The sequence below is a fragment of the Manis pentadactyla genome, chromosome 2, assembly GCF_030020395.1.
Source record: "Manis pentadactyla isolate mManPen7 chromosome 2, mManPen7.hap1, whole genome shotgun sequence".
NCBI lineage: Eukaryota > Metazoa > Chordata > Mammalia > Pholidota > Manidae > Manis > Manis pentadactyla.
In genome coordinates, this window is record NC_080020.1 from 85,971,279 (window position 1) to 85,993,192 (window position 21,914).

The 21,914-nt window shown below is 48.0% G+C and overlaps 1 protein-coding gene across 2 annotated transcripts; it reads right to left on the minus strand.

Annotated features, from left to right (window-relative positions):
- Nucleotides 1-3,661: 3,661 nt before the first annotated feature.
- TMEM171 (transmembrane protein 171) lies at nucleotides 3,662-13,072 on the minus strand. 2 transcript variants are annotated; one of them, XM_036886087.2, is made up of 4 exons: nucleotides 12,952-13,072; nucleotides 10,126-10,833; nucleotides 6,088-6,229; nucleotides 3,662-3,947 (listed from the first exon to the last, which is right to left on the minus strand). In XM_036886087.2, exons 2-4 carry the CDS (start codon nucleotides 10,763-10,765, stop codon nucleotides 3,752-3,754), a joined length of 978 nt encoding a protein of 325 aa, XP_036741982.2. In that variant the 5' UTR covers nucleotides 10,766-10,833; nucleotides 12,952-13,072; the 3' UTR covers nucleotides 3,662-3,751. The 2 variants fall into 2 exon arrangements, with proteins under 2 accessions (XP_036741982.2, XP_036741981.2); XM_036886086.2 differs by having other exon boundaries at nucleotides 3,662-3,950.
- Between the last annotated feature and the right edge of the window lie 8,842 nt (nucleotides 13,073-21,914).

Here is a 21,914-nt window from a genome sequence, read left to right on the forward strand (position 1 = left end):
GGGGCTGGGAGGCACCTACAAGAAGGATCCCAGGCCTGGGAAGTTCTCAGACTAGTCTCCGCTTGGACAATCTCTAGCATTTTCCATTCCAACCCAACTAATATGCCCTCCCACTCTGCCTCAACTTGACAAGCGTCACTGATGCTCTAGCTGTAGAAATGCAGCAGTTTTGATCTCTTTCAACCCAAAGGAGCAAAGATAAAACCATGCTTTCTATAATAAATGAGTCCAAATTTAGGACTCCCATATGAGAGAGAAAAAGGCAGGTGACACAACCCTGACTTTGTTTCCCCACTGCCCTGGGGCTCTCTCCTGAATCACAGAGAGAACTTCCTAGGAGGCTGGAACCGGGAGACTGTGGGAAGCCCCTGTCAGCTCTGGAGACTGTGGCCCCACATCCTTCCCCTCAAGGGCCCTGAGGGTCTGGAAGTCTGAAGGAGCTCATGATCTCAGGTAATCTAGGCCAACACATGTCTCTGCAGTTTTTATTTCTAATCCACAAGCAGGGATTCCCAGGCGATAAGCATTACCCCCTGGAGATTTGGAATTCATTTTGGCCAGTCTGGAATGGGACTCAGGAAGTTATTTTCAACAATTTTTGTTCAAAAAATTTTCAGCAATCATTATGTATCTTATCATCATAGTTCCTTACAGATTGTGCAAGACTACTGTCTCTCTCTGCCCAGCTACCTCTTGAAGCTACTAACTATCTCTGGGTCCATCCCTTTCCTACAACCTGCCCTGGAATGTTGACCCCCTTCCAGGGAGACCCATCACCCATGTGGCCGCAAGCCTCTGCACCACGACCACTCAGAGGACCAACAGTCATGTCTCACAAGGATGCCACAGCGGCCGCCTCAGCCCCTCCTTCCCCTCTCCCCACCCCAGGCCGCTCCAGACTCTCAGATGGAAATCGGATGAACACATACCTGCCTGACCTCTCAGCTCTCATTCTGTGAAAACCTGCCCCCCTTGACAGGTCCCATACTTCCTTGGCTCATAAATTGAAGAATTCCTAAGGGGACCTCACCTAATCAAAAACTGCTTTAGTTTCAGTAGAATTGGTTGACAGGATTAGTCCATTTAACTGATCCTAGGAGAGAGCAAAGAATTCACAGGAAGGGGTTTCCATTGTATAGAGGCAGCATGGCAGCACAGCCCACCTTGCGTGGGGAGTCCTGCCTGAATTCGCACATCTCATCACTATTCTCTATGAGAGTGCATTACACCTTCCGACACTAGAGGAGGCAAATCTGGAAAAAGATTTCTTGGGCTACTGATGATAGTGTTTGGTGTTCAGAAATAAGTAACGTACATGAAAAGATGCTCAATATTATTAGTCATCAGGGAAATTCAAATGAAAGCCATCATGAGATGCCACTTCACACCAACTAGGATGGCTATAATAATATTTTTAAAAACAAGATAAAGTGTTGGTGAGGATGTAGAAGAATTGAAACTTTCATACACTGCTGGTGGGAATGTAAAAATATGTGACCTCTCTGGAAAATAGTTTTCAGTTCCTCAAAAACTTAAACACAAATTAGCATATCATTTAGCAATTCCATATGCAGGTGCATACCCAAAAGATTTGAAAACAGGTACATTCATTGTACATGAATGTTCATACCTGCACTACTCATAGCTGCCAAAAGGCAGACATAACCCAAATGTCCATCAATGGATGGACGCATAAACAAACTACATACAGATACAAAGGAATATTATTCAGCTCTAAAAAGGAATGAGGTACGTCTATGTATTACAATGTTGATGAATATCAAAAACTGCTAAATGGAAGAGGCAGACACCAAATGTCACATAGTGTACGATCCCACTTACATGAAATACCCAGAAAAGGTAAGCTTATAGAGATAGAAGTAGATGGGTGGTGGCAGATTTTGGGGGAGGGAGGGAATGGTGAGTGACTGCTTAATGTGTAGCAGGTTTAATTTGGGGATGATGAAAGTATTTTGGAATGAAAGAGAGGCAGTGCTGTACAACCTGTGAATGTACTCAGTGCCATGGAATTGTTCACCTTAAAATATTTCATGTTATATGAATTTAATCTCAATGAAACAAAATGTTAACACATATAAAGAAACAGAAAAGTCTACAAGGAGGGTTTTCAGAGGCTGTCATCCTTTGCCAGAGCCTTGATAGGCAAAGGATGCATCTAAATGATTCATTCCAGCTCTGCCGCCTGTGATTTCAGTCCTGCAGTCAACATCCTCACACCTTGGGACCCCTTTCAAGGCTGTGGCTTCTTTTGTCCCCACTTTGCTGAACACTGTAGAGAATGACGGAGGCAGAACAGACTTCCCTAACCAGAAGGTCAGACTGACACCCAAGCACTTCTAACTGCTCATTTATGTTTAGTAGCATATAAAAGTCAAATACCCAGTTACAAACACCAACTCTGAGCCATTAAAAGGGCTCTTGATTATATGAGAACTCATAAATGTGCAAAACTAATTCTGCCTACAAGTTTCTGCTTAATTATTTTAAACAAATAACAGCAGAAGGAAGGGGTGATAACCTACCTTTGGTTCTAATTTTAAAATGTGAATCATTAACCTACCAGGGGAAAAGAAACAGAATTTTAAGAGCAGTTCAATCCAATAAATGTCCAGTTTAGAAGTAGATTGGTGCTCCTGGTTCAGACTGCTCCCCTGATTTATTGCAGTGGCAACTTGCATGAAATCAGTCATTACTTCAGGTAAACTATTGGAGCATTAACACCTTTAAATCCTGTTTTTGGGCACTTATATGCTGGGTAATACTGACTTTTATGGGATTGTGGCTTGTGTGTAAAAGGCATAAAAGTTCACATTTTTGCTATGTCAAATTTTGTTATCAAAAGCGCTGTTACTACAGATTTTATATTTCAAAAGTCCAGCAAAACTGCTAATACTTAGTGATTATTTCTTAAGGTCTATATCTAGAATTAAATAAATATGTATTACTGTGCCAAACTCTACAAAAGCTTTTGCTCCGTAGCAGCCTTATGAGTAAGTCGGTGATCCAGAGAGTTTGGCACCAGTACATTCTAACAGAAAGGCACATCCTTCTGGACCTCTCCAGGGGAATCTTATTATCAAAGTACCCCAAGAAATTCCTTCTCCAAAAGTATCACGTCACTCTAAGGAGGATTCAGGACATAGGGATGCCGGTAACGGCTCCAGTGCGAATTACCTATTTACATTCTTTCAAAATGAAAGTAAGAAAAGAAGAGGAAGGAGGAGGAGGAGAGGGAGAGGAAAAAAGGAAGATGAGGAGGAAGAAATAATAAAGAAATGAGGAGAGTAATCTGGTTTCTCTGCCCCAGAAGCAATTAACCTTGGGAACAGAATGGACCGAGCTAAACATTAACCACTGCTGGCTGGCCTTTGACAGCACAGGGTGAGGACAGGCACCTGGGTTTCAAAACCAGCTAGATGGGCTCAAAACCCAACCTTACCATTTAGAAGCAGTGCGACCTTAAGTAAGTTAAACGGCCTCTCTGAGCCTTCATTTCTTCATTCACCCATAGGAATGATCTTACCCACCTCTTGGATTAGTAGGTCTGAATGTGAGACCCAGCTCAGGTGTGGTCCAAGCACTACCACCACGCCTGGAGGTTTGTTACCGATGTTGATGCTGAACCAGAGACATCAGAACGTAGCCGACACTATTGTATTTTTTTTATTAAAAAAACAAATTAAATAAAATAGTGATCAATTCTATATAAAATGGAACAGGAGTTCATGGTTCATGGTGGGGAAGGCTCAGAGGATGGAGACAGGGGCATGGTTGCTACAGTTTCTTTTTCTTCATACGTGGGAGGCAATTCAGATGAGAGACGTGGAGTGTGTGAGATTGCTGAGGTTGACACAGTCCCAGAAATTGTATATACAGGTTCACGATCTCTCTCAGATGCTGCACCCTGGCCCTCCGGAGTTGGGGTTCTGCTAGAAAGGAGGAGAGGGAACATGAATGGGAGGTGAGGAAACAGTACCATGCCTCAAGGACAAGGTTCTTGTCAAATATTCAGTTGTGTGCACTTAGGAACGTTTGCAAGGATCTAAGGGCAATGTCTTCTATATTCTATTTCTTATAGATATGTTTCAGTTTCTTACCCCTTACTTCCTTACAGCTGATTGTAACTTGTGATAGCCTCTTTCCTGCTGTCATTGGAAAGACACCGTCATTGAAAAAAATGGAGTACAAATAAAATGTGTAGATGCCCTCCCAAAAGAACACATACACACAATGCTACTCTTCTCTGCTATTTTGTCTTCTGAGACAGCTAACATATGGTGGACAAACTTGTGCAAACAGAAAATTAAGTCATTAAGCCAAAAACCTGAAGGGAGGCCGGAGAGCACACCAGTCAGTGGAGGGGCTCGAGCGACAGGCAGGCAGCCGTGCATCTCCCTTTCCACTCTGCTGCTTCCTGGTGTGTGCCCTTGGGCAGGCCTGTAAAAGGCTTCACCTCTCTAAGCCTCAGTTTCTTCATTTGTAAAATGGGAATGTTAACAGTGCCTTCCTCCTGAGTGGCTATGAGAATTACATGAAGTAATGCCAGAACTTTATTTTAGGACCTGGGAAAGTTCATTTGAAAAGAATCCAAAAATTTACTAATAGAATTCTATAAATGCCTAGAACCTAACCTCGCCTTCACCCACGCAGGACAATTCCAACACTCAGCTCTAGTCAGATCTGCAGCTCACCACCCAGTTTGAAGCACAGGAAGAACACATGCCTTAAAACATGGATGACCGGGTAAGGTGGCAGCCACCCCCCATCCCCTCTCTGCCTGGCTTGTTGTCCTGCCTTCTGCTGCTTTCAAAACTGCACAAGTCTCAATGTCTGGAAAGTGGGTATTTCCTGAGTCCTGTTCCTCAGGAAACAATCCCTCCTGCTTTGCCCTGTGAACTTTTCCAGCAATCCTTCCTTCACTTCCAACACCCTTGTGTCCCATTCAGGAAGACACCAGAACCTTTTCCAGCCCTGATCCTCCTTGGCATGCACCAGAACTCCCTCTTATCACACCTTCCCATCCAGTGGATTCTCCTGGGGTCTTTGGCTCCTTGACCTCCTGGCCTTAGCAATCTCTTCGTGATTCCCTCTCCAGCACCCACCTCTCTCCCGAGACCTAGGTTGGCCAGTCTACCTCAGAGGCCCACAGCTCCTCACCCCTCCACCGTGAGCCAGACAAGCCGCTCACCATCTTCTCCCTGCCTACACGGAGCTCAGGACCCACCCCCTTAGTCAGGGGTGTTCCACTGCCCCGCCTCTCACCCTGGACACATCTTGGTCTCCACTCCTCCTCACCAGCACGCTCCAGTCCAGGGTCCCCCCCACTCCTCCCCTTCTAACACCAGTCCCAGGCCCCGGTTCCCTGAGGCCTGTCTGTGAGAGCTGGCCTCCTCCAGCCTCTCCCCACTGTGAACTGCACTACCCACTGCTTGGATCCCACCGCCCTGTCTCCAAAACCTTCAGCCACATATGCCTGTCTCTGCCTAAAGGAAAGGCACTTAGACTTACGTTAGTCTGACCTCAAATGTGCCTCCTAATTTGAGGTACATGGGGAGCGTGGAGCCACGAATCTTGTATTTCTCTTCAATCAGAGAAGGCTCTGAGGCCCAGGGAACAAGTACAGCTTGGTCGGGTCAGGGTGCAGGCTGATGTTAACCATCACCCAAGTACTCCATTAGATACTGAACCCCTCTGTACCCTGATGAAGGTCCCTAGGGATCCTGCCCCTCCCCACGATCTAACACAGCCCAAGCCTAACACAGCCAGGGGCCTCCCTGACTGATGGGTGGTTAAACATTTTGAGGATCACCCAATAGGAGCACGTGAAGTTGCCCGGAGAACAGTTCATACTAACCTACATATCCACTTTTCTAATATTTATGTATGTGCTGCCCAAAGTTACCTGGAAGGTACTATTAATATTAAGGCAATAATTCTGATATAATGGCAGCAAAAAAAGATACTCTTTCATTACTCCTATACCATAGATAACTGGCCTGAGTTCAGGCATGGGCTGGAAAAGGTGAAACATGCCTACTGCTGAAGTTCACACAGAAAAAGTCTTACCTGTAGTTAAAAATACTATAGTATGAAGGAGGATTTTCATCTAGAAGCACATGGTTAGCCCCAGGACGTCGAGTTACTGCAGAAGTTGAAGACTCAGGAAAGTAAGGCGGTGGAGGGGGTGGGAATATTATCACAGCATCACCTAAGGAAACAACATTTCATTGAAGGTAGATGAGTAATAAATGCAAGCTAATCAGGGAGAGCAAAATAAACTAATTATATGTTTGGCCCATGACATAAAAGGTCAAAACACCTGTGCTATCTCCAGAATTGAAAAGTGGGCCCATCAAGTGCACAGAGACAGAGAGCAGAGGTTTGCAGGGCTGGAGGCAAGAGAACTGGCATCAGTGTTTAATGGTGCAGGTTTCTGTTCGGGATGATACAAAACTCCTGGAAAGTGATAGTGGTGATGGCTGCACAATATTGGGAATGTACTTAATGCCACTGTACACCTAGAAATGATTAAAATGGTAAATTTTAATGTTATGGATATTTTACCACAGTTAAAAAAAATAGTTGGCCTGTATTTCATAGCAAGTTTCAACTAAAGCATTTCTATAAAGCATTTGCTAATGATGTCCCTTACCTTCCTTGGGATGTCTACTGGAAATTTTCTCATTTTCAACCTATAATTTTAATTCATCAAAACTTAGCTGTTGGATAAAGTGCCTTGTTCCCCAAAGGCAAGTTTCAGCCTTGGATAAATGGCAGTAAGCTAGGCTGCAGCCCACCGTAGTTACTGCCATAGCTGTGTTTATGCTCTTACAGAATCTTTTATCTGCCAACATTTCACTCAGACTTTACAAAACAAAGTCAAATGCAAATAAAAGCTTGTTAATTGCACTTCTGTTGCTACTACACTTCACTCCAGAACCTATCTCTAGAAACTAGGGACCAGATGCAAACTCTAACTTGTACTCTGATTCCAATACAAAATGCACCATGTGAGTTTCTCAAAATATTCTAGACATTGGCAGCACGACTATGTAGAGGTCCAAAGGTAGCCTCTGATAAGTTGGCAGCACCAAATGACAGCTCAGGAAAATGGCGGAGAGAGGACTTGGCATCCTTGCAGGGAGGAGAGCGCTTTGCCTTTGCACTGGTGGTACAGCGAGCTTACCTAGTGGGTCCAGGATTCTTTAAAGCTGCCAGGCCTCCATGGGCTAGTGACCAATCTAGCAGGGCCCCGAACAAGTTGTTTACCCCTTCTCGGCCTCAGCTGCCGTGTCTGGGAACTGCAGGCCATAACTGTACCTGCCATGGAGGACAGGTAGGACTGGACTCATGGACAGGGGTTAAAACAGGGCCCGGCACAGAGCAAACCCTCTCAGCTGTGACACACCTGCAAAGGGGCTTCCTTCGCTCTCCACCAGCATGGCACTTACTTGCCCGAAGAAACCTCCCAGCTGGCAGTCTGGCGAGTGGCCCCACTTTCCACCTTGTTGCCTCAATCACTGCCCTGAAGGTAACTTAGCTCATCAGAAAACCTGTTAGCTCCATCTCTCTTTCTCGAAGGAGGCAGTGATTCGGGATGAAAATATGCTAAACTATCTTGATAAAGCATAATGGTTGTTCTGGGATTCTCACTGAACTGTTTAGAAGGTCTTAGTAGGTCAAAGAAAGTAACTTTAAATGTTCACTTTAATTATACATGGTAGAACTAAGAATTTGTGAATAAGCCCTTAAGCAGGCCAATCACCTATCAAACACAAATAAGGAAATGCTCAGAGTTACCACTTACCTCTGAGGCTTGTCCGTTCCTGTACCCAGCAGTTACCAGCCCCTCAAACCTTGTAACCTGCTCTCCCTGGAAAGAAGTCCCATCTCCCCCTGTGCTTCCCTTTCACTGCGTCCTGCAGGACTGGAACCCCTCTGTGAGCTGAGGACATACACCCCTCGAGGGAGGGCTGTCTCAGACACCTGCTGCTGTATCCAGGGTCAGCACTGAGAGGGCCCACAGGCGGGACACTTATCATGTGTTCTTGTTTAGCCTATTCCAGGGGCATCATGGAATGGCTGAATTTGGGGACCTAGCCAAGAACTGCCTATCACCCCTATTTCCCTCATCAGGCACAACTGACCATGGATAGACAATGTCTAGAGTCTTGTCAATTAGCTAAAAGGCATGATTTCTAAGACTTTAAGCCCTATCCCATAATATCAAATGAGAGAAAAACAAGGAATGAGGGTGCCAGATTTCTACAGGTTTGATGGGAGTTACAGGGTCAAGTGAAAAGACATTAAACTATGGGGTGCCCACATGGGGACAGCACTGCTCAGGAGTCACTACACACCAGCCCCAGCAGCCCTATCCCTCCCATTCCAGCCACCAGGGGGGAGGCCAGGCCGAAAGATTGTGATAGTAAACCTAAAGGGCACGCCGGGAAGTGCTCCCCGCTAATCGGAAGACTAGGAGCATCTGGTGACTGCACTTCCTAGTACCCCACTGTGTTCCCTGAAAGGGCTGAGAGCACCTGTGACACAGGGTGAGTCCTCTAGCCACGTCACAACTCCCTGGAACACTCGGTAAAGCAGGAAACAAGCAGAAACAGAATCACAGCCATGCGCCTTGGGGAGGGTGCTGTGCAGTGGCTGCAGAATATGTGTGCCCAGTCGCCTGGGTTTGGATCCTGGCTCTGCCACTTGTCAGTCTAAGATCTTGGGCAAAGTATTTGCTATCCCTGTGCCTCAGTTTCTTCATCTCTAACATGGAGATTCTAGGAGTTTCAGCCTCACTGGGCTATGGCAGGGGTGAAAGAATTTCACACAACAGGCCCTTGAAGAGCATAAGCTAAAGCCCTCACGTGGGTATTTGGGCCAAGAAGAAACCCTATATACATGATAGCTATTATTAATGTATAACTAATATTGATGGTGTCACCACAAGTATATTAAGCCAGGAGAGGTTAAGGACTTAACAAAGACAGCCAGGGATGAGAACCCAACTAGCCAACAGCACAAATAAGTAGGCTGGGAGCCTCAACCCTGGCTCAACATTACAACTGCCTATAAATTCACCTGCCTTCCTCTCTGAGGCACGAGCCACACATAGGGTAAGGCCTGCAGCCCAGGAACCCACACAGTGGCTCCCACTGGCTCCAGCATATGGCCCCACACTCACTCGCCACACTCCTCTGTTCCCTGCATGACTTCTGCTCTGTAGTCCTCTTTGCCTGGGCTTGTAGATGTCAAGGCTGTGGCTCCAGAGCTTTACCCTTTCAAAAGTAAGACACTGAAGAAAAAAGACAGTGATTTGCCAAAATGAACGGCATGGAGTTCTTCCTAGGTTGTGTGAAATGGAGGCCAAAGCTATGGAATTTGTTCTGCAGGGGCTGACTCTGGGAATTAGCAATCCACCCCTTCTGTGGAACTCGGAACCCCAAAGGAATTTCCAGGCATTTCACGGGCAAAGGAAAGGGCAGGTGCTGTCACATTTCATCTGTGTCTATGCCACTGCTTCCAGACTTTGGCCCCAGCTCTGAAGCCAAGGATGAAGTTACATAAAATGAAGAACAATGCAGAAAACAGTACAGAAGACCCCTCAAAACGTCAGACTCAAAATCCTATGATGCTCATGCTGGAAGGAATCTTCAAATGCGGTGTTCATTTTATAGGTACATGAATTAAGCCAGGAGAGGTTAAGGACTTAACAAAGACAGCCAGCCAGTGACAGCCAGGGATGAGAACCCAACTAGCCAACAGCACGAAGTGCCATGGGTTTCAGGCCTTAAAGTGACAGAAGTGCCCAGGCTATCCTTGCAGTTCCTCTCCCTTTCCTCTTAATTTGCTCTGTGACCTCAGTGAAGGTCACCAGTTAATGTCCCAGTGCTTTTGCTAAATAAGAAGGAATTGCTGTGGGGAGATGATGTGTACAAAGGTTCCTCTGGGGCTGACAGCAGCAGTCCTGGGTGTGTGTGCACAGGAGAGAGGCAGGGAGGCGAGAGGAAGAGGAGGAGGCCAGAGCTGAAGGCAGGCCAACGGGGCCTTGGTGCAATAGCCACCGTGGTGTGAGCCAGCACAGGGATGAGGGCCACCCACCTACGGAGACCTCGACGGGCTCCATATTCTCGGGATGCCTCTCTTCACCTTCAGAAGCATCCTGGTCCACATTCGAGCTGTTTCTCTTCTTAACATGGGCAACCACGAAGAAACACAGTCCCACGAGAACAATCAAGGGCCCCATAATCTGCAGGGACAGAAATCCACAAATGTGGGGCTCCCTGTCAGCAGTGTCTGTCTCATTCAGTGCTTCCTGCACCCAGTCCGGGCCACATCCCGGGACCCAAATGCCCAGGATACTGATGAGCATGCCGCTCGTCAGGAACAGAAACCCAAAGATGAGGCACTGGGCAAACTGGCGACTCTCGCCACAGATGAAGGCTTGGTCTGGGTCTGCCTGACTGCCTCGCAGGCGCCCCTCACGCAGCTGAATTTGTGCCCGGGAGCGGGCCAGGATCATGGCCCCAAGCCCGACCACGACACACGCAGGCCCAGCGGCCTTCGGCACCATGCTGCAGTCTGGGAGGGCTTCGAATTGGCAGGCCTGGAACCCAAAGATGGAGAGCAGGACCCCCACACACAACAGGATGGCACCAAAGACAAAAAGGAAGAAAATGAGCTTGCTGATGCTCCTGTCCTGCTGGATCCCATCTGGCTGAGCAGCGGCTGAAGGAGACATGGTCAGCAGAGGCCCTTCCCCGAGGCCGGGCAGGATGTGTTTCCTTCCCTCCAGAGGTTTCGACAGCTCTGAAAACATAACCAAACACCAGATTGAAGTGCACACAGGTACTCCTGCCCTGCCCTGTTCCTTTGCTGGCCATTTCAGAAATCATGGTAGGATGAAATCACAGGCCTAGGCCATGGTGAAACTGATACAGGGTAGAACAATGACTTGGTTTATGAGTCAAATGCATTGGCATTCAGAAACTCCTGAATATGTAATTTGATGAAGATATTCAAGACAAGGATATGCAGTTACCACGCACCTAAGAGTATCTAAAAAAACAAAAGTAACTGGGTGTGGCTTTTCCTGTTATGAATCTTAAAAACTCACTGGCAAAAAAACCCAATGATGATCTAGGGAAGAATCACAGGGATTATTTTTGATTTAAAGACATCCCGAATTTCATCACAGCTGCTCTGAGCATTTCCAATTTGGTAACTTTTCATTCAGTAACTAACTTCCCATTTCCTGTTTTAGACTGTGGCCACTTTCCATTCGGTGCTTTATTCTAAGGGTACATCTACAGGAGACCCGTGGTTAGTAGTTTCAGCTGAATGGGAATGTAGTTCAGGAAAACAGTGGGTTCTGTGGATTTTAAATCAATTCTGTCAAAATGTGACTCGTGAGTTCTCAAACAGGCACACACTGGAAATGCTCTGGCCTGAAATCTGGTGGCCGGGCCTGGCTGCTTGAGCCTGGGATGACCTAGGGGAGGCTGGTGCATGAAGTCAGGGGGAGCTGTGTTTCTAGGAGTGCGGGTGGCCTCTCGTTCACCCTCCTCCTTGGTGCCAACCCACTTCCACAGAAAGGTTTAAGCTCAGTTAAAAATAAGCAGCCGATAAAATCACCAGTTACCAAGCCCAAAACAGCAATAGAACTTGATTTTGAAAAGATTGTAAGTGAAATCAAGTGGGAAATCACCTTCCACGTGATCACCCAAGCCCTGTACTTCAAGGGTATCATTTATTAAATGTACCCCAAGCAGTTGTTGAAAAGCAGTCTAGTTTACCACACTGATATTATTATCCAGTTATCCTGTCTTACCGTAATGAATGGGATATTTTACTAAGACCTTTCAAGTTGAAGCATTTGAAAAGACAACCCAATATGAAGACCATTTGCACTTGTTCAAGGAAAGGAAATTTTAAAAATATTTTGTGCCTTTTGCATCCATGGTCACATGAAGGAGCTCAAGATTAAGGGTCCAAAGACATGGCCATCTTGACAAACTTAAATCATGTCCAAGTTGAGTCAGTTTAGGTAAAGAAAGCAAACAACTTTCTTATAGTAGGAAGTACTTTTCCAGGAAAAGCATGATAGGATCAAAAGGAAGTTGGACAAAGAAGGAAATACAGGAGGGCAGTAAGCTTCCTTTTCAAACCTGGACAAGCTATATTTATGAAGATGCAATTAAGCTGAGCCAAACACTTAAAGTATTGCCCTAACTTAAAAAAATTATGAATCATGTCATTTCTTTTGCTGGTTCTGGAACTAATGATGATTCTCTGCTACAAAGTCCTATCAGGAATTCATTGTATTCCTGCTACCTTCAACTTGGAAGTGAGTCCCAACAGTCTTAAGGCAAATTCCCAAATACTAGGGAAGTTAATTAGAAGCGTAAAACTGAGTATGTAGCTTCTTTTCCATGGCTTAGTGCACCAAGCACCTGGTATATGTTGATCCCCCATCCAAAATAGCGTGTAGGTAGTCAGTCTCTGCCTCCATCTCTCCCTCCTCTCCCTCTCATAGAGGCACTCAGAAACGGACACATAGATATCTACACTAATAGGTAATAAAACCTTTTTCAAATACCAACCTACAGTTAATTTCCCCAAAGCCAAATTCTCCTCCCTAACACTCTTCTAAAGGACATGTCCAAATCAGTAGCATTTCAAACCACGTCCAAAGCTCTGGTGGGTTTGGAGATGGAGGCAGAAAGAGGCAAAAATCTTTCCTAGGGAATAGCTTCGTGGGTTTTAAGGACCCAGAGCGCAACAAGAGCTCCGAGCGGCTCTGCTCGCCGGGTTAGCGCGGGGTCCTCGGGGCCGGCGCGGCTCCCCGCACCAAGCCTGGCAGGGGAACCGCAGGGTTCGAGTCGGCGGCCCAGAGTGCAGAGAAGCGCGGGGCCGGGAGCCGCTTACCTGAGGCCTCGTCGGCGTGCGCCCCGGGAGCCTGGCACGGGCCTCAGGCTCCGGCCGTGGGCGGTGGGATGGGCGCTCGGTCCGCCTCCGCCGCCCGATCCCGCCCCGCACCCTCCTACCTGCGCGGCGGGGCGCGGCGGGCGGGCCGCCACTGTAGTTACTGGAGGCGGCGGTGCCGGGTGGGGGCGCCGCGGCCGGGGGAGCGGCGGGCTGGGCAGGGCAGGGCGGACTGGCGGGAGCTGGCGGCCACTGGGGCTGCCCTACGGGGACCGGCAGCGCCCCCGCGCGAAGGTGGAGAGCCAGGGGCATCTCGAGGCCCAGAGCTGGCAGACTTGGCCGCTTCCGCGCCCGTGACCGTGAGCGCGAGGAATCCAGGAAAAATGGGTACCTCGCTGCCTCCCTGGCCCGCAGCCCTGGCGGGGAGGGGGTGGTTAGTCGAGGTTCCCCTGGCTGCCGGTACTGTGCAGCGAGGAGGGAGCCGGTGCCCTCAGAATCCCGGGAAGAGCGCAAGAAAGGAAAGTGCCTGCTCCGCTCTCCCGCGTGGCTGCGGCCCGGGCTGAATGCGGTCTCCGCGGCGCCCTCGGCCACCCCGCTGTCTGAGACGGTCCGCCTGCGGCCCTCCTGCCTCTCCGGAGACCTTGCTTAAGGTCGTGGGAGCAAGTCCCTCCTTCCAGCAACCCGAACAAGTTGTGCACACAGGCCATGGAAAGGAGCTCTCCCTCAAAATGTGAGACAAGGGTCCTCCATACCGAAGCCACTCAGGCGTGAGGTCCTAGCTCAAGACAAGCAGCAGGACCTCGGCAGACCCCGAACTGGGTCAGCTCTGTCCATTGCGCACTCACAGGCCCTCTTTGCCTTAGAACCCCCTTTCCAATTCTCATTCACTAATGATCTGCCGGAATTAAACTGGTAACTTTCCCTGCCCTTGAACCAGTACTTTCCGGATGGGTTTGCTAATCCCTGTGCTATTTGTAACCTGCACCGTGACACATGACATGGATCCAGTGTGCCAGTTTCCACACCAGAGGTCAGGACGCTGGGGAAGGTGAGTCAAGGGCTCAGTCCAAGCCCAGGAGCACCCTGAGCCTGAGGGCTTCCCTTCACTTTGCCTAAAACCCAGACAACACCAATTGCATTAACCTCTGTAAACTGCAAAAACTTTGCATACCTAATACACAAGTTGTTCCAGGTGTTATCACTGAGGGTGAAAAATGATCTCAGCTTAGCTAATCACCAGAAGTGAGAGGAATACTCTCAAAAACAGGGTCAGAGGAGAGCAAAGAAGGTTGTTTCCCTCCTGAGAGATGGAGGCTGGGTGAGTGAGACGGGCTTCCCCAGGGAGGCATACTGGACAGGGTCCAGCCTTGGAATTTGCTGGGGGTCCTTGCCCCAGTGGCCATATGTGGCCTTTTTCACAGCCAGGGTGCTCGGGCCTCTGAAAATCTCCACCCTAGCTGTGGACTGCTGACTGTTACTGTGATGAGTAACTAACATCACAGCCCCTTGATTTGTGCCAGGTTCTGTATTACCTACTTTGCCCATACCCTCTGGGGTTTTTTACTGTGTGTCTCCAGCAACTTAGAGGAAGGTGGGGCCAGAAGAGGATAAGGGAGCTAAAAAGCAGTCATTTTTCCATCGAGGAAACCAAGACCCCAAGATGTGACGTGACCTCCACAGCTGGTTAATGTGGAGCAAGGGCCTGAACCAGATGTACAGACTGTTCCTCCTGCACACACCTGTCACCCAGAGGACGCACAACACCCTGAACTCAGAAAATGGCTTTTCATTACGTAGCTTTTTGGTCATTATGGCAATACAGACACTGTCTCCCAAGGATATTGCAGTAATTTGTGTCCAGGGTGGAGATATTCTGGTCAATGTGTCAGGAAATACCACCTACTGGAAGGGCCTCAAAGTACACTTAGCTAATGAGCAGATAACCACCAGTTGTGATTGCACAACAGCTGTAAGCACTCAGCTTTCTAAGAACGTGGGCCCTGACTCTAGGATCTGCCCTCTCTACTCAGGCCTGCTCACAACTCCTGGTACAGAGGATCTCCATCTCCTTTCCCTACTCATTCTTTCCACCTCTCTTATGTGAGGCAGAATCTCTGGCAGCATTGTGTGTCAGCCTGCAAGGGCCCTGTTGATACAGCTGCCCCTCTGGTGCCACATGACTGAGGGCTGGCCACACATGACAGACTCGAATGTCCTGGCACCAAGGACGATCAGATTAACCTCTGCTTGGGATATCTGCTGTTCGGACTGTTTGTGTCTTTTGGATCCTGTTTGACTATATTAAACTCCTTGGAAACAATTACCAGTCAAGTGTGAAAGACATACCCACCAGCCTTCAAGGTGCTTGTCTTTGTAGAAGACCCATTCTTAGGAGAGAGACTGGGTGAGCTCATCACTGTCTAAAACCAAGTGGCCTTTTCAGCCTGCGTGGTAGTGAAAAAAGGAAAACCCAGATGGAATCCTTTGAAAAATCGCACCAGAACAAGCTGAAAAAAATAGATGAACCTTGAATTCAGGAAATAAATTCAGAGGGTGAAGCCAAGGCATGTAGTCACTTATTCACTGGGCAGATACTTAGTGAGTACTGACCATGTGCCAGTAAACAAAATACAAAATCCTTTGCCCTCTTGGAACTTCTATTTTAATGAGAAAACAGACATTAAAAGAAACATGGGAATTCTACAGAGCATTACAAGGCCGCAGGTGCTCTAAGAAATAAGAAATCGCAGAAGGCGACTGGGGCATGCTGAGGAGATCCCACTTCCAATAGGGTGGTTAAGGAAGGCATCTCTGAGAAGGTGACAGTGTAGCAAAAACTTGAAGGGAACAAGGAAGCAAGCATAGTGATTATCCATTACTGTGTAACAATTTACACCAAAAACTTAGAAGCTTAAAACAACGAAGATTTATTATCTCTCACAGTTTCTAAGGGTCAGGAATCTGGGACCCACTTAGCTGGGTGGGTCTGCCTCTGGATCTCTCATGAGGCTGCGAACAGTTGTCTGGGGTTGCATTGTCTGAAGGCCTAACTTAAACTGGAGGATCTGCTTCCAAGGTGGCTCTCTCCTCTGGTTGTGGGGAGGAGGCCTCTGTTTTTCACCATACGAACGTCTCCACAGAGCCACCTGAGTGTCCTCATGACATGGCAGCTGACTTCCTCTAGAGTGAGTCATCCAAGAGAGAGCAAATAAGGGGCAAGCTGCAGAGAAACAGTGTCTGAAGTCACACACCATCACTCTGTTTTATTCTGTTCTTTAGGATTGAGTCACTAAGTCAAGGGGTAGGATTAAGTCACTAAGTAGGCTTCACTCCTTGAAGGAGGATTATCAAAGAATCTGTGAACATATTTTAAAACTCTAACAGAGAACTACAGTGATATTTGGGGGTGGAAGGCAAGGGCACTTTAGGCAGAGGGAACAGCAGGTGCAAAGGCCCTGAGGCAGGAGACCATATGGTATATTCAAGGAAGAATCAGAGGCCAGGGTGGCTGGAGCTGGTGAGCAAGGGCATGAGGAATAGGAATCTAGAGGAAAGATGTGTGTGTGGTTATGGGCACCAGATTGCATAGGGCTTCATGGGCCATTGTGAGATGAGAAGCCTTTGGAGGGTTTTTTACCTGAGTGTGATATGATTTGACTTATTTTTAAAAAAGAACAGTGGTTTCTGAGTAAAAGTAGTCTGAGGGAAAGGAAGGGTGGAAGGGAGGAGACTATTCAGGAGGCTATTATAATAATAACCCAGGAGACAGATAACTGGCTTGTGTTTGGAGGTGATAAAAATAATTGGATTCTGTATATGCCTCGAAGATAGAGTCAACAGCACTTTCCACAGACTGGATGTGGATTTTGACTCTAAGATTTTTGGCCTGAGGAGCTGGAGGGATGGTTCTAGTGTTGACCTAGATGGAGAGGATTGAATGCAGGACAAGTTTGATGGGGGAGCTTCGGAGTTCACTTTGGGCATGTTAGCTTTGAGATGTCTGTTAGATGTCTGAGTGGAGAGGTTGAGCAGCCATGGAACACACAGGCCTGGAGTTCAGGAATTCTGGAAGGAATATTTTGCTAGGCACTGTCAGTTCTAATTATTACAAAATCAAGAAGGCTGGGCTCCTCCTCTGGAAGAGTTCACGTGTACATATGTGACTCCACCTGACAGTGGGAATGAGGGCTGTTGAGAGCTGAACAGGCACAAAGCAAGGGGCAGACTGGTGCCAACCAACGTGGGAATTTCAGATGTTTCCAGGGCACAGAGGGCAGCCAGCGTGGCTGGGAGGGATGAGTGTCTGTGGGCGTGGAGGCTTCTGCTGCCCTGCTCTCTGAGTGGTGCCCTATGGAACATGTATGCTTCACTTCTACAATCCAGGCCACCTGGCACTTGCCAGATCACTGCCAACCCAGAGAAGCAGCTCCAGGCAAGTGGGGTGGACTGGCTAGCAGAATACAGTACCACCATTTTAGAATTCACAAGATTGCAGAAAGACAATTAAGTCTTCCAGCTTCGAGTTTCCCTTTTGGTTTCCTCTCTGGTTTGCCCCAAATTTACCTCAGCACCCAGAAGGGTGCATTCTTCTTTTTCAATTCCAAACATTTCCTGGGGCTGGTGTACAGGAATTTGCTCTTGAGTGCCTGGTGTGGGATTCATGTGTCCACTAATATTTCTAGGACACTCAGCAACACCTCAGAGCTCTGCTGGGCTCCAGCCAGCTGCTTAACCCTGCAAAGGGTGTCACAGCCAGGGCAGACCAAGTTCCTGGGGCATTTTCCTCCTCCCCTACTGCTATGTTGGACTTAGACCTAGGCCAGAGAGGTAAGTCCAGGTTGGGATTGACTGAACTGGCAAGGTTGAGTTGCAGGTTTAGATTTGGCCCCTTAGCTAACCCCTAGTGCAAAGATTAATCTTTTGCAGTCGTTTCATCACCTGGTACATTAACTGCCTGGTACTGTTAATTTTGCATGGTTGATAACATCTCATCTGAGTGCAGCTAGCCAGAGCAAGGGGTTTGGAAGAGAAGTTGTTTCAGGGAGAGTGAGAAGGAGGACTTGCCATGTGGCAGAGGCTTCCACGTTGCCCAGGGACTGCAGCATCTGGGCAGCAGGCGAGGGACCAACGTGCTGACAGTAAGAGCCTTATGGGATGTAGTGGTCTCCTGGTATCTTATGTTGGCTCCATCAAATACTGCTGACTGGGTCCCAAAGGATGAATTATTCCCCCCAGCATGTAAAAAGGGGATGAGTCACACCTGAATTTAGATCTTGGCTTTGCCACTTACTAGCTGTGTAACTCTGGGCAAGTAAACAATTTCTCTGTGCCTCAGTGTCCTCATAGGTAACATGGGAATAAGCAGACCCACCTCAGAGGATATCTTGCAGAATACATTTATGGCACATGGTGGGCCATGAATAAATGTATTTCCAGCAAGCCACCTCATATTCCATCTGTGGCTCAAAAGGAGCCACAAACTTCAGGAAGGTTGATGTGACAAATGGAGGAGGTAGAGAAGGGGGCGGGGATCAGAATGCTCAGTGAGAGCAAAATGAGTCATGCTGACTTCCAACGCTCAGTTTAGAAAGCCCCTGTCAGCTCAGATCGCTTCTCCTTGCCGAACTTTCCCCAAGTATTTCTAGGAGTCATCAAAGGTATGCATCGCATAATCTGAAAAGCTAGCCATCCTGCATTATCTGCCCTGTTGCTCTACCTCGGCTCCACTGCTGTCTGAGCCGCCAGAGCTCCCGGGGGGCGCTCTGCAGCTGCTCTTATCCCCACGTGGTCCTCCCTGAGCACTCAGATTCAGGCCCTTCCCTTCCTGGATGCCCCTGATGATTCCAGAAAAGATTCAGATCAGCCTACAGCACTCCAAAAATATAACCAAGTGAAATAAATATGAAAATAAGTGAGAAAAAGAAAGAGAAGGTTGCCTGTATTTCCTGCATCATTCAAACAGCTTGTTGGTAATGATCAGGGTGGCATCCTTCTATCGTTATCCATACAGATAACTTACCTGTCTTAGGATCAGGTGTGTAGTCTGAGACTGTTGAGATGGCTCTCAGACCGGCCCAACCCAGACACCCAGGAGTGAGCCGCCCGCTGGCCCCAGTGCCAAGGTGGCGCCATGGCACCCAGCTGGGGATCCGGCAGGCAGGGTGCAGCCTGCCCAGTGGCATTGGTCATTCCTCACAGTCACACACTTGAACCCTTGGCTTCTTCTGCAGCAACTGCCCACCTAGAAAGTGAAGCAATACAAACCTGAGTGCCTGAGAGCTGGGCATCTGAGAAATTAAAAAGCAATTTGGCAGGAAGCCAGCTCCTAATGTCCCAGATTTTAACAAAAGGCCCCTTGTCTCAACCAGAGAATGCAGGTAAAGCCAGGGCTTGAAGCAATGTTGATTCAGAAAGCAGGAAAGGAAAACTGGTCTTTGGGGTTTTTTCTTGTTAACCTATCTCGCAAGGTTTTTGAAAAGATTAAATGTGTGCAGAGAGAAACCTGCTGTAATTTGTGCTTGGATGCAATTCCAGGAGAAATATTTCTCCTGAAGTAATGGCTAACCCCCACATGAAACCTATCTGTGTTTTGGTGATGTACATGTTTGTGTTTCAGAACAAGCCGAGGAGGTAACTGTGGTTGCCCCATTTTACAGAAGGGCAGGGGGCAGCTCCTGTGTTCCCTTGCTGGAAGTGGCAGAGCTGGATTGGAAGCAGGCTTCTCCCCTCTTCCCAACGGAGCCTGGAGCGCTGCCCACAGTATCCTTTTTCATTGCGCATGGGAGGTAGCTATGGCTATTTTTCAGTGTCAGTCATTCAGGCCAAGCTAACAAACTCCCATTCATTCTTTAATTCTCCAATTAAATGTCATTTCCCCAGAGAGACCTCCAAGTCTCCATCAGCCCGACTCCCACACCACCTTGGTTTCATCAGAGTACCTGGTATCTTTCATTCAGGGCACCTGTCACAAGCATAACTATTTATTATCCCTTTGAGGCCATTTCTCTCCTACCCTTTGCCATTTAAGCCACTGTGTCACCCTCTACCCTTCCTGTCACTGTCATCACTGACCTCCCAGATCTCCCTTCTTCCAGCTCAGGTTTTGGCACCTGGCACTCAGGTCTCTTCCATTTCAAATCCTGCCTGAATCCCGGATGCTTTTAACCTCACGTGGGTGACACAGGTGACATCCGTGCCTTCTCCTCTCCATGCCCTGCCTCTCCCGTCCCCCTCATATGACACCTCCCACCAGTCACGCTGGACCAGTGATGACCTCCAACAGCCACTCCTTCAAAAGCAGGAGCTGGAGCATCTCCTTCTGACCCTTTGCTTGCTCCAGATGATACTCTTTTCCTCTCTTGTGTAGCTTAGGTTCCATGGCCTGTCAGTTCAGGAGCATGCCTTCTGATGCTGTAAATTTCCAAGCCTGGAAATTTCATCTTTCATCACACCCATCTGGCCACGTGCCTTCGCATGCTTTCCTGGGCCCACTCCCGTAACTGAGTGCTGCTGCTGAAAGACTGGCCTCCAGAACCAGCTGCTATCTGTGAATCAGCAGCCCCCAAACTGAAGGCCTAGCAATGCCTGGCCACCCAACCCCTCCTGCTCCTAGACCCACATTCCACATGACCACTTTGGCAGGTGGCCCAAAGTCCAGTGAGCCCTTTCCTCTGCCCTGGTGTCCCCATGATGGCCTGAATCATGCCTGGACAGTGTGGTGTTTCAAGGGAAGACAAATCGGAGTGAACCCGTGGCTTAACGTGCCCCACCTGTCATGCCCCTGCCTGGGGTCCCAGGGTTACAGATCTTCAACTTGCTCTCAAGTACTTGGTTCCTAAAGCATAATGGCTTCTACCCCTAGTTGCGGGGGCTTCAAGTCTTAGTCTCCTGCTGTGCCAAAGCCAGTTCTTCCTTCATGGTGACTTTACCCAGACCCTAGACCAAGTCACCATTCCAGGCTCCCCTCCCGTGTAATGAATTCTTTCTCGAGGGCTTGAGTGTATTTCTTGCTGGAGGCCAAAGTCAGAACCACCACCATCCATCAACAAGGTGGAGGAAAGGACAGAGAATTTTCTCTCTACCCTTCTCAGTTCTCTGCTGAGACCTTGGGTAAACCAGAGAAAAACCAACAGAAGGTAACTGACATGGCTGCCTACCTCCTGTATGTAGGGGAGACACCCAGGGAAAGCTGGGTGAGTCCCTGAGGTGACCTAGAATTCAGGCTTAACTACCATGTCAACAGGAATGGGGAGAGGGATGTAGGCCTCTTAGGGGAGAGTACATGATCTTTAGAGATGGTGAATCGACCCTTAGAAGATTAGATGCGAGGTAGGACAGTTTGTGACAAAGTTTGTCTGGGTGTGTTGTTGACATTTAGTCTCTCCTGGGATCAGATCTGGTTGATGAAACTCCCAAGGAGAGGTTTTATGATGCCTGAGGTCCTTCTGGAGGATTTGTCTTCAGGCAGGTAAGGGAGTTCAGAGGCAGGCTGTCTCAGAATTTGCTGGTTTTGAAGTACCTGCAGTTCAAAACAACCAATATGCCTAAGTGGCACATTTTGGGGTGGCATACTCCGCTACCCTCCAGAGGTTTAAAATACAGTCAGTAAACTGTTTCTGTATAAGGCCAGATAGTATTTAGTCTCTGCTGGCCATTTGCTCTCTATTGCAACTGCTCAACTCTGCTGGCATTGTGGAAAGCAGCCTTAGGCTCAGGCCAATATATAAACAAATAAGCATGGCTATGTTCTGATAAGTTTATTACAGACACTGAAATTTGAATGTCATATAATTTTCATGTGTCACAAAATATTAAAAAAATTTTTCAACTAAAATCTTTTACACAAAGTATAAAAATCATGCTTGTTCACCGGACACACAAAAGCAGGAGGCAGCCAGAGCTGTCCTGCAGGCTGCAGTTTGCTCACTCCCCACTGAGGGGTGGGCCCTGCCCTACCGCCTCTGGGT

Excerpts from the sequence above, each read along its gene's own strand:
- TMEM171 (XM_036886086.2), bottom strand. The coding sequence starts at position 10,765 with ATGTCTCCTTCAGCCGCTGCTCAGCCAGATGGGATCCAGCAGGACAGG. Across the intron at positions 6,230-10,125 it reads GCCCGTCGAGGTCTCCGTAG|GTGATGCTGTGATAATATTC; the intron begins GTGGGTGGCCCT and ends TTGTTTCCTTAG. Across the intron at positions 3,951-6,087 it reads TATAGTATTTTTAACTACAG|CAGAACCCCAACTCCGGAGG; the intron begins GTAAGACTTTTT and ends CCTCCTTTCTAG.